At 32.5% G+C, this 13,391-nt stretch overlaps 1 protein-coding gene across 2 annotated transcripts; it reads right to left on the bottom strand.

Moving 5' to 3' along the window:
* Positions 1–3,032: 3,032 nt before the first annotated feature.
* On the bottom strand, positions 3,033–11,842 carry LOC149771572 (perlucin-like protein). Of its 2 annotated transcripts, none has more exons than XM_089948334.1 (5): positions 10,422–11,842; positions 8,258–8,361; positions 5,638–5,728; positions 4,103–4,331; positions 3,033–3,781 (listed from the first exon to the last, which is right to left on the bottom strand). In XM_089948334.1, exons 2-5 carry the CDS (start codon positions 8,288–8,290, stop codon positions 3,769–3,771), a joined length of 366 nt encoding a protein of 121 aa, XP_089804460.1. In that variant the 5' UTR covers positions 8,291–8,361; positions 10,422–11,842; the 3' UTR covers positions 3,033–3,768. The 2 variants fall into 2 exon arrangements, with proteins under 2 accessions (XP_089804460.1, XP_089804458.1); XM_089948332.1 differs by lacking the exon at positions 10,422–11,842 and adding an exon at positions 8,888–9,040.
* Positions 11,843–13,391: the final 1,549 nt, after the last annotated feature.

Genomic DNA, 13,391 nt, shown 5'->3' with positions numbered 1-13,391 from the left:
AAATTGAGGAGAGAAAAGAAAACAACCGCCAACCATAATATATTATATGGCAGGGCACCAAAAAGGACATTTGTCTGCGAACAAGTCGAAACGCTCGGGGCTCGGGGCATTTCTCTGGCAGCTAGTCGGACAGCACATCATTCCTGTGGAGGGCACCTAGAAGGGTATTTCTCTGACAACAAGTCGGACAACACATATGTTTAATCAGACATACAATTTCTCATAGCTTAATTCTGTTTTTCTTCTGATTAGGTATTTGTGTGTGTGTGTGTGTGTGTGTCTGTGTGTCTGTGTGTGCATATGGAAAGAGAGAACGATACAAATGGAAATAATGACATCCAATACTTGCCATATACGCTGCTCTGCAAATGATTCCCAAACGTAGTCATGATGTCTCAATTCTCACGACAAATATGTGATACTGATATTTCTCACTCAAAATTGGAATTGTTGGTATTGTTTTCCTGCTGCTAATGAGAGTGATTAAATGCAGGAGGAATAGAAGCAATTGGGGTAATTGAAGTTGCAAAATATATAGTTCACTTCACTAAATATTGATTTTGACAAAAATAAATAAATAAAGAACCAAATCAATAAAGCAATTGCTTAAATAATTGTTTGTTAATTAAGTTATTAATTATTAAGTTGTTAATTAATTAATTATGTTATTGATGAATTAATTAATCAATAAATAACTCAGTTAATGCAGAAATAAATACATAAAGAAATAAATCAGTCAATAAAGAAACAAATATATGAGTAAATCATTAAGAAAATAAATCATTAAATGCATAAAAAAATACATAAATTAATAAGTCACCTTAGAATCCATACACTTTAGAAATGGAATTCTGTTTCCTCAATTTTAATTTGTTCATGTGTCTGTGCTTACCCTAAAGAGTCGTTGGTGAAAGCTATGATTCCATCTTTGTCACGATGTTGGGTTTGAATTTGCATTTGTGAGATACACATTAATACATTCATTCCATACTAAACATATTTTTAGCTTTCAAATGTTTAAGATGCTCATTTTATATTAGTATATATATTTATCTTGTGTATAAATATCTAGGAATTTTCTTAACATCAACAGTTTGTCAATGGATTTCGCAAAATAAATATTGCACGTGTAATATACAAATGAGACAGGCAGTAAGATTGCCTTTGAGTATGATTTTTTCTGGGGGGGGGATTTAAAGCATCATTGATCCAGACCATCCTAATATTCTTATGTAACTATTACATAACCACATAACTAAAAAGTGTAATGAAACGAACGAAACAAGGAGAGAGAGAGAATGATAGAGAGAGAGAGAGAGAGAGAGAGAGAGAGAGAGAGAGAGAGAGAGAAAGAGAGAGAGAGAGAGAGAGAGAGAGAGAGAGAGAGAGAGAGAGAGAGAAAGAGAGAGAGAGGTTCATATTCTTCTGAAGCTTTTAAACATGAATGTTGTTTTATGTTTCATATAAAATAAAGAAATGTTGGGTTGTAACTTCGAGTTTCATTCCACAAAAACACCGAAGGTGATGCATCCTAACGATTCAAATAGAGTATAGTTCGGTACTTTGATCAAGGACCGGAGCCAATTTGGTGCGAACTGGAACAGTAATCCAACCGCAAATGTCCTAAAAAAACCAATACAATACTATTTTAGCTCAGCTGATATAATTCAGCTTGTATGCTCCATTCCTGTCTGCATTTTAATCTCAGCTTTGCATATTCTTTAAATATAAGTGTTTGATAATTCCCAAATCGGTATCTTCTTAGGATGGATTCTACCGCTACAGTTTGTCGTTTTGTATCCTGTACATCGCTTCCTTATTACGGCACCTTTCTCGCGAACGTAGTTGCACATTACAAGTGATGTACTGTGGTGGATGATGGGGGTCCGACTGATACATATATATATACCTATATAAATGTGTATATATGTGTATATATGTGTATATATATGTGTATATATATATATATCTGTGTGAATGTATGTATATTCGCAGATACACAGAGAGACATACAAATAGAGAAATAGATGAATGGAATGAAAGACAGGCAGACACATGTAAATCAAGGCATCGGATAAATATAATACATGATTGACTACGTAATACTCTCCTTTGATAGGTATCAACCTCTACACAAAATAATTTTCAAAGATATATCTAAAGGTTTTAAGAACAGACAATTAAAAATGAACTTTCGCTTGTGTTTGAACTGACTTCTGTATCATTGATATCATGCGTATTTTCTTGTGAGTTCTGGCATCACACATAAATGCCTATTCAACGATTCCCAAAAGTCATCCAAGTAAAAGTTGCATGAATGCAGTCAATGGTATAAACTATTTATTTTAAAATAGAGAGGAGAAAAAAAAGTAATGAAAAGCATAAATTGCATATATTAGTAAATGTTTATGGTTTGTTTGAACTATTTTCCTTCAAACGTTTTGTATATATAAATTAGAGGCAAAAATACATATCGATGTATTAATCGTAATTTGATATGATGGCACTAATATCTACAAAGGCAAATGGTATGACAACGTTGGAATATAAAGATTTTCAACGTTTCTGTAATCTATGATTGACATAATGTTTAAATGATGGAGAAGGTTCTTTTGTATTTTTAAATGAAGAAAAGATGGTTCTCAATTTAATTTTATTCATTTAATATATTTTGATTTTGAATGTATTATTATGCCTTAATTAGAATTTTGTTATTGTCAATTATACAGGGATCACGTGAAAGAAGCGCTAAATCTTTAATTCTGGACAATTAAAAACAATCATAACGAACAAGAAGCACTAAGTCGTTCATTGTGGACAAATTTAAACAAACACAACGCACCGATGTCAAAGATGTGCAACCTGACACATCGTGTGATACAAAAACAATCATCAACATTACATTGGAGTTATGTTGAATGTACACTCAACGAACGCAATATAAGATAAATATTATTTTGAAGTATTCTACGATGTGATGAAAACGTTTTCAAAGATAGTCATTTGCAAAGAATGAATAATAAAGGAAACTCTTTTATGCACCAGATACAAATTTATTTCAGAAAGTGACGCAGATACATGCATGCATTAGCTAATGTGTAACCAAGTTTCCTTCCTAATACAGTCCAATCCAGAAGGTAAAACGAAAGACAATCCAGCACAGTATAAATTCAATTATTTTACAGAGCGATCTACCTTTTCTTTCTTTGCACGTTTTACCGGTAAGTTAAAATGGGACAGTATGACAAAAGGCTTTAATTGCAGAGAATGAACGTTAGTCAAACAAAAATCCTATAACTCTATAAAGGAGGGGAGTTTCTCCTAGTACCATAATAAACATAAGGCGTACTCTTCGCTTGATAAACTAAGTAATGATGCACGTTTGTTTAATGTAATCATTTAATATGGTTGCATAAAATAAAAGAAAGGACATATTTATCTCATGCGATTATAAATGTGATGACATAGCGGCAGTGGAATATACAAAACTATCATCACTTTTGCTAATGTTCCATATGATTTATTTGAAAGTCTTGATAAAGGTGTCATCCAGGTTTTCACTGCAACTTTTATTTACGACACATCAAATGCCGATATCAATCACAATTTGCTAGATCTTATAATGAAAATAATATATTTTGTCTATATTGCCTTCTGATTTGTATTAAAGTATATCCTATAGCATTTATCTCCAAGTGAATATTAGTTAACGATCCTTTTCTTCGTTGAATTTTATTTCATCGTTGAATTATATTTCATCGTTGAATTTTATTTCATCTCCCTGAAATGAAAAAAAGCTTTTGAAATTTAAATTGAAGCAAATTAAATTCAACAAGTGCGAGTGATATATAGATATAGAAATAGAGACAGTGAGAGACAGAGAAACAGAGAGAGAAAAAGATAGAGAAGACTGATATATATGTAGCTCGATGTCAAAAGACCAGTTACAAGGTAATTAAGGCCTATACAACTGGAAACAGCCCACACATATTTTTTTAAACACAACGATTAAATCAACAGGGTTTTGCTGAAACAAATTCAAATGATTGCCTACGACGAGAATGCAAATGTAGATAACATACAGCTTAAACTATTGTCTTACCGTGCCTGACAAATAAAGCTTAGCCTAGTAGCGCAGTCTAAATTATTCCACCGGCTACTCCAGTCCCAACGAACTTCTACACAGTTTTCATTTTTGTAGTTGGGCTCTTCAGTGTGCCAATTGGTATATGAAAACGGGACAGAAGCCCCATTGGTCCGCATCCATCGCCATACCCCGCTCTGCAACATGTCCGAACCATCGACCCAGTAACGTTCGTTGTTAACGATACCTATAAAATAACACCCGCAGAATGTGTATGTTCCTTCGGAAATTACACTAGCATTAAACATTTTTGATCATTCTTCTAGGTTTTACTTCATTTTGGCAAAATAATTATACCTACACGGATATTGGGCAAAATTCAAATGTCCTTTGAAAGGATTGACGCTCGGCGGGCTCGAAAGGATTTCTAGAAATCCCCCCCCCCCCCAAAAAAAAACAAATAAAAAAAAAATATTTTTTTAAGATGCTGAGTGTGGAAACCATTATCAATCTTCTAAAGCGAGAACTAGATTTGTAATGTTGCCCTAGTGTCGCCCTCATCGGGCGTAAGATGGGCATCATTATATTTAGGGACAACTATATATAATGATGAGTAGAACACTAGAGACCCCTAGTCAGAACCAAAATATTTTAGGCAGAAGTAGCCTTGCTACTATATTCAAGATGGCCGTCATGGTTGACACTCTGGATTGAGATAGGTATCATTTTAACAAACTGCGAACAAAATACCATACAATTCTTCTGGATAATATCACAAGACAATATCTTTTGAAGCAAGGTAGCAGTAGACGTTCAAGATGGCTGCAGCTGCGTCTATATTGGATTCCAGCATACTGTGTTGGGAAACGATCATGTTCAAGATGCTACTGTTCCGACCATGTTGGACGTTCACGCAGCATCATTTTCATGTACATCCAAGTTAGCTTTGGGATGAGAGACTGTGCAAAGTTAAACGATTAGGAAGAGTTTCGGAAACATGGGAATATTTGCTAAAGGGTGGAGGGACGACTGGCAATATGTCAGTATGTAAACTCTTTGGCTATACATAAAACACTATATTGCTTTTCACATATCTTAAATAAAATCTTCTATTTATTCGATATGGAATTTTAATGATTCCTACATTTCCGACATATATAAAAATTTGAAATAAAGCCTACGAGATTTAATGTTACTCTATTTTACTTTCACTCTATAAAGTTGGTTATTTGAATCCATGTTGAAAACTCAATTAAAACAGATATTCTTCAAACATTATATCGCTCCGTATTATAAATCATTGATAACTGTCTTATGACAGTATATCTACCGGGCTGGTAATACCGGGGAAGATCACCTTCTTTGGGATTATTGATAGCTAAAAATGGGTACAGTCAGATGGAAAATGTAATGTAATAAATCTAATTGCATAAATATTTCATGCGGAAAATTTATAAAACATTGAACCTGTTATATGAAGGTAGAAATGATTTGGGAGTTTACACCGCAAAATAACATGAATATCATGAAATTATATGAAATTATATTTTTACCATGACTTTTGTTAAAAAGCCCAGCAATTATGATCTGAACACTCGCAGTAGTGATTCGTGCAAGTTCGCCTCCAATCACTCGACAGTATATCTGAAAAAAAAACACATTTATGGGGAAAATGTGTTATTATCAGATCCTGTGATACGTCACAAAATAGCAAGAAAACAATGGACTTTGAAGTTCTTATTACCGTCATTTTTACTTTTAATTTATAAAATTTATTTATGAATATATTTATTTATTTTATGTAAAGGGTGAGTCCAGCACGTTGCACGTGTAAAGCAAAACTCAAAGATATTTTCCACTAGTCTCAATATAATTTCCCAGTGCTGTTGCAGGAAATTATAATAATTTTAGACGATTTTCTCTGTTACAGGCTGAACCATACTTAAATCCATAATCATGAAATAATTTATTCGGATATATTTAAGTTTGAAACTAAAACGACCAAACTCCTTTGTATCTAAAAATTATATTCCTTGAACTCATACACTAAAATCAATCGAAATAATTATCCCTTAATAATACAAAAATCATAAAGCATTATACACCTTTGAATTAATATTGTATCTAATTCAATTCCTTTATGTAATTTTCATGTTCCTGTTCAATATCTAATATATGTCAAACATAACAATATTATTTGCATCCATGTCCGTGTACATTTCAGGTTTGAATGACTGCATGATTTTTATTTGTACCTGTATGAGTTTAACAGTTATTAGCGGATAAATATATGAGGCAGATTTTTTTATCGAATTCATTTGAATATTTTGCTTGTTCGTTTCGCTCTTTGTCAGTAACAATACGATTCACATCGACATTGCCTTATCAGTTCTCTGTCAACAAATGTATATATCCATTCTAGATTGTTGATACTCAACGTGCAATGTGCTGTAAAATTTAAAAAAAAAAAAAATTATTGTGTCTTGAGCCAAAGATGCAATATATAAGTTCCAGATAAACACAGTCCTAAACTCCGGCAATATATTTGTCCAAAAAAGCCAGTACACATCATAGCACTTGTTTACTCAGGAGAGGAAATTATATTTACTGCACTTCATAAATTGCGTAGAATTCAAACGGAATACAAATTTTATCCTGAACAACATAGGCTCACAAAGGAATGCATGTACCTAATACATTTGTAACCGATTTTTAAAAAAAAATTGAGGTTTTTTCTTCCTCTAAATCTTAATTTGTAAAAAGGTTGCAAGTGATCCGAATAACAGTCACAAAATCGCATTTAGCAAAGATGTTGCCATATATTACATGTATCAAACGTAGGATTAGAAGCTCATATATATGATTAATTTTGTAATTTCGAAAAGTAGTTTGTAATAAATAAATATTTTGTAAAAAGAAAATATTTTTTTAAAGTATTTGGTCATGTTTATATAATTCAATTCGTAGCAAGCTTAATTCAATAATTTCCCTAAATTTGTTTGGAGGGTTAACAAAGAAGAAAAAAATAATTTACTTTATAATACTGTAATTGTCCACCATGTCCACTATCGACGATGGTAACACATAATGTTTCAGACTCATTAAATTAAACTTGTCATCTCCCACAAAATAGCAATAACTTCTGATAAAGCTGAAAGTGCAATGCGAAGTAACATAATATACGTGTATCCTCGCCCAAATTCTGTTCTGAATGAGCGAGGTTCACGCTTTCTCCAATGGGTTATCTCGAACAAATTTTTGATCAAAACCAAATAGAGTTAATGATGGAGTCGTACATGTAAGTTCCCACGTTCTTTCTCCATCTCCTGTGTACTCGATGGTTAAGTAGTCATCCATGACATGTAGGTATTTTTATTTAAATTATTTTTATTTTATTTTATCTTTGTGATTACTCTCTCTCTTGCTCTCTCTCTCTCTCTCTCTCTCTCTCTCTCTCTTTATATATATATATATATATATATATATATATATTGTACTGCATATTCCTGTCGCACTAAGCCAATGCCCTGGCCGTTGAATCTGCTTTAAGCAAATAGTGGGAAATAATTGCTCTGTCATCAAAATAAATACATTATGTTAATATTGTGATATATATATTTATTTATTTGTATATGTTTGCATTTATTATGCAGTTAAGAAATGATCTAGGAAATGTTTGTACTCACTTTCATTTATAATGCAACCTGTGCAATCAATCAGCAAGACGCTTGCAATTCTATATTTACATTATCCAGCTCCTTCTCACGTTAAAATATATGATATCTCTGACCATATTATACTCATTTTTGTACGTATCGAACTCATTACCGCAACTATGAAGCGTCAGAGACTCCGCAGAAGTCTTCATTAACATGTGTCTATTTTTTATTATTTTTTTTTTGTTGTTGTTGTTCTTTTGTCTTTACTATCTTTTATAAATTATATATATTTGGACTATCTTGTCAACAAAATGATATTTGAAAACTACATTGCTGCTTTTGCAATCATTTTAGTAACTGACATGACGCTAGATATGAATGCATTCAGACTCCCAGGTAACATTCCTGGAAATCTGAAATCAATATGTGCCCTTTTCCCCATATTCATTCCTTGTTTTAAATTTTGAATTGGAACTGAAATTACCCAGAAAGCGTTAGCATCGTAATTATTTACCTTGGCTTCCGCCCAGGTAGCCTGGACAGCCATAACTTTGTAGCATCGATCCCCATGCAGTTCGAAAGCTGTTGGACATCTGACATATTGAACTACATCTCCATCTGCAAAATACAAAACATTCGTTGAATTGGGATATATCATTTTTATTAATATGAAATTTCTTATCTTGCCTTTATTCTGTTCTCAAGATTGTCCCTTTTGCTTCTTAGTCGCTTGCATCCTGACACTAAGTCTAAAGATAATTAAGAAATGAAAAATGCTAGACTTTTACCAAGATGCATGCTATTTCTCTCTTTCTGTGTATATCTATATATTTCCCTCCGTATATGTACCAAATATGTATGCGTGAGTAAAAATTATTTTTGAGAGCTTGTGTATTAATCTTGTATCACTCTTTTGTGATGAATATGTGATAATAGTCGCCCGGTTTCACAAACTACACCAGCATAGATTGTATATATCATATCACGTGGGTAAATAAGAAACATACAAACTAATTAATCAATAAGCTAATTAATTATTTTACTAACGAAAACGCAAAATAAAGAAAACAAATCAACAAAAAAAAAAAACAGACACGCGCGAACTAATAATAACTTCATAAACAAAACTAAGAGGCAAACATACCAACACGTGGAGTGAAAAAAATGGCTACAGTGATGATTATCGCTGAGAAATCCATTATGTAAACGAAAGAGGTCTTTGCATGAATCTTAGCTTTCAAACTGAATCAAAGCTAACAGAAATGAATGCAATTATCATTAATGGCTTTGTGACTTAGTCATATCCTCTCTGGATTCATATCTTTAATATTTAATTGGCTTGTATATTACGCTCCTCCTCCTCATTAACGTTTCAAATACTCGAAACTAAAAATGCTGGTTGTACTTTGACACACATTGTGCGAAAGCATCTGGATGTTGACTGCCTCTTTATGTTAACTTTCTAAGAAAACTTACATCTAAAAATGTTCAGTAATACATATTTAAGGATATTCGACACAATGATCACTGTCACACCAATTCCATATGTTGCTAATTGGAGAAGACGTAAACCTATTTGGAATTTGTTTTATATATGAACTAATGTATAACATGCGATGAAACGTTATGTCAGTGTTAAGCTTCTTTCGTTCCGTATATCTCATAAATAATGAAGAAAGAGTTTTATTTGACAGTAATGTTATATATATATATATATATATATATATATATATATATATATATATATATATATATATATATATATATATATATATCTGTGTGTGTGTGTGTTTGCACCTTTTCAAAGACATATTAACTTTCCACATCCACAACACATAATTGGATTATGTTATAGCTAATACGTTAGGAGTCTTAAATTGGGTAACATAAATAAAGTGAAACCCAAAGTATAAGCAAACATGAACAAACAGTTTATTTATATAAAGTACAATGTGATAATTTAAGAGACTGTCCTACATTCTCGCTTTATTATTTTGATTTAGATTTTTATATAACTTTGTTTACCTGCACTATTATTCAATTCTGCCTTAACAACCGAAGCATAATTATTCTTATTCTTGTATGCCGTTTTTAATTTGGGTGGGTTTAGTTACATACATTAGTCACTGGGATTATAAGATGTTCAACAAATTTGTAATTATAGTGAATTTAGTCAATTGCAATTTGGATTATATTATTGCGATATATCAAATGACTTTGCCACATTCCTCGCCATTGACCAATTAACATGTTATAGACTACTGGCACATGGACACATTCGATATTAGAATATATTTGGAGCGACACTGGATTCAAATTTTAAATTAATACGTTTTGACTTGCAACAGTACTTTTAGGACCATCATATATCATGCATTTAGAAAATATTAAACCATTCCAAGATATCGATGATGACGCATATCATCATTCCACTTTAATATTCCAAATGATTGCAGTGCAAGAAATGTGCGTATGATTTATGACAGTACGTAACACCGTTTTATTAGGATATCCAACCAGAACTTGACTGCATACTATAAAAGGAAATAATATAAGTGTGTGTCTAAGTTGTAACATCACAAATCAGAAAGTTCATTTAATATACTGTTTACACATGACAGGATAATGTATTAGTGTCCTACATATGTAACACTAGTGCACTTAAGGAAACTGATTACCGTATAGTAAATACAACTCTTCAATACGTGTTATCGTCCTTGTTCCATATCCGATTTACTAGGCCAATACTGCAAATGATAATGACAATACAAATATATCCTATTTATGTTTGTGCTGAAGTGTGTGTGCTCGTGTGTGATTGTGTAAGACATAGACACACATACAATGTTAGAGTGAGGGGGCAATTAACGAGATATAGACGTAGCAAGTGTAAAAATTATACAAATTTAACAAGTATAAATCTATAACAAGTATAAAGGTATAACAAGCAAACACATATATGAAGTGCACAAATATAACAAGTATTCAAGTATATCAATTATACAAATATAACAATTATACATGTATAAGCACGTAACTATAACAAGTACACAATTATAACAAGTATACAAATAAAACAAGTAAAGAACTAAAATCGTACTCCCATACCTAATACTTAACCCAATGCTAAAAATGAAATGGTAGAACACAGTTACCATGTATAATTTAAAGTTCTCATTTTATCTCCCTTTGCTCCATCTACACTGGTATGCTATCATTATCAATCAGCAATTTACTAAATCGATTCTCTTTTGAAATTCGAATTGTTCTGTATAAGATGTAGTATTATTTTGTGTTAATTGCATGTTTGGCTGTTAGACTTACCATGTTATGCTTACACTCCGAGTCTTGCACAGCATTAGCATATTATCAAAACTGGCGAGTCTTCAGTCTGTTGCTGTCACCTATAAAAACTAGTAATGACTACCTACAAATTCGTTGTCTTGTTTCCGTCAATAAATGTTTTATGATATATTTATCAATTTACTTATTTATTTATTTAAGTCAGAATTGATTAGTTTACCAGTGCCAATCGTGATTTTTCAATATTGTCTCAGTCTTGGTTATCTGTGTTCATTATGATACATGTAAAGCCAATGGTCCCAATTGTCCGAGTTGTCTAAAGTGCCGGCTTTATACGGATTACTGTCACAGCACATCTGTCCTTAATGGTTCGAGTCTCTGGCTAGGCCAAAGTCGGTATTTTAGTCATCTTGCCAGTAGCTTCTTGTGGAACGATGGTTTCTACCGGTTTGTTACCTGATTCTTTCACCACCATATATAAAGTCCGCCAAGCATAGCCTATCTGGCCCTGATAAATACCATTATACCCAAATATAACAAGAACAGCATGCATAATCTAACACGGCACTGCGTGAGAAGTGTACAGGAGTAAATATTGTACAATATTATTCTAAGATAACTCACGTCCGTCGGAGTTTCTTGCAGTTACACGCATAGCGCATCATAGCACTATAGCGACAGGAGCGCACAGATTAGTTACGTATGTAATTGCTCTAGTAAACTAGATCGTGGTATGAAAAATGATTCTTAACTGACCTAATAGTCTAGCTCATGGTTAAGAACATTTAAAAAAATAAGAAAAAGGGAAAGGATAAGAAATCAAATAGTCTTAACGTTCATTTAATGTTAATTGTTTTACTGTTTTATATTGAAAGAAATGTATCCTAATTTACATTCGTCATATGTTACTATATTAATAAACAGGTGGTTTATTCCTGAAATGCTCTTTTAAATTGGTAAATTAAGTTTCAATTTCATTAGTTACTTGTATATGTAAAACATATTCCCGTGTTTGCCTGTTTCCTCTTAAGTCTTTTCTCTTCTCACATCTTAAGTTATAATAAATACCTGCATCATTATATACATTTCCGATTCATCACGTGGATATCTTGCAATGTCATCTCCCTCTGACTTGCTTGTTTTGTTATCATCAGCTATCTTGAATTGTATTGTATTTTCGCTTTAGTCTGCTCAGCTGAACTGCTATAATAAATCAGCATTGATACATTTATATATTCTATCTTTATAATCTTTCATGATCTATACATTCATTCTTCCTTCATAATACTAGTGCAACTGTGTCTTTCTTCCTTCCTCTACTTGTAACCATGGGCGGTTGCAGTTTATATTACAGTTTGCAAACTATTTTCTTCTGCAGGTTTAAATCTTGAGTCCGATTCTGTCTTATCAGTAATTTTAAATTATAACGAACGCAAGGACTTATTCTCATAATTCACATATTAAAAGAAGCAGGCTCTTCCAGGGTAGCATTAGAATTGTACCTAGTAAAAAGGGTAGAAAAGCAATGCTGTTCTATTAATCTATCTTCGTTTTACATTGGGTATATGAGCTGTTAAAACGATGTTAAGTTGGATTCTTCTTATCCCGTTTTTATGTTGCAAGTTTGAACTATCAGAGATTTTTACGCACATGGGTAGTATTTATACATCTAAAATTAATCTAACGTTTATTATTATTTCAATATCTAGTATCAACACATTTGTTCATTTATACATATGGATGTTTCTAGTTCTTTAATTAACCAAAGAAGCTGAGCAGAATTCCAGGTTAAATATCGGTAGCAGGGTGATATTCATACTGAGCTGAATCCATGTTAAGCATCGGTAACATATTCAGATTTATCTGACTGCTACAGCCACATTACTTCGCTTACATTATGAACAGAGATTATGTCATATTTTGTACAGTAAAAACTTGTATCTGTCCGCCATAAATTAGATTTCGTCCTTACATAGTTTGATTATTTTTACTTTATTGCACTTACAAGGATTCATCTAAATGACAGTATTACTGATGATGCCCCTGCTGTAGACGGTTATCATAAACCTATTAGAACAATCGTGGGTGAGATGGATTGTTTTCAAACCCTCCTTATAACAAATAGTTATATGGCATAACTGAGCGTGAAAAAAAGAGACTGTATATCCTCAGTGGGATAAACTATGACATAATGGTCCCTATGTTATTGTCAGGAGGATTCCACTGGCTTAAAGCGTATAGCTTCAAACGGTAAGTGTTACAAATAGCCGACCTCAGTCGGGGGTGACTGAGTAACAGTGTTCGAGTTTACCTCAATATGCGTCACTATATGCTGGAAGGAAAAG

This window comes from Sinohyriopsis cumingii, unplaced genomic scaffold (assembly GCF_028554795.1).
Source record: "Sinohyriopsis cumingii isolate HCF-2022 unplaced genomic scaffold, ASM2855479v2 utg001770l, whole genome shotgun sequence".
Taxonomy (NCBI): domain Eukaryota; kingdom Metazoa; phylum Mollusca; class Bivalvia; order Unionida; family Unionidae; genus Sinohyriopsis; species Sinohyriopsis cumingii.
This window is presented reverse-complemented; position numbering and strand designations above follow the sequence as displayed.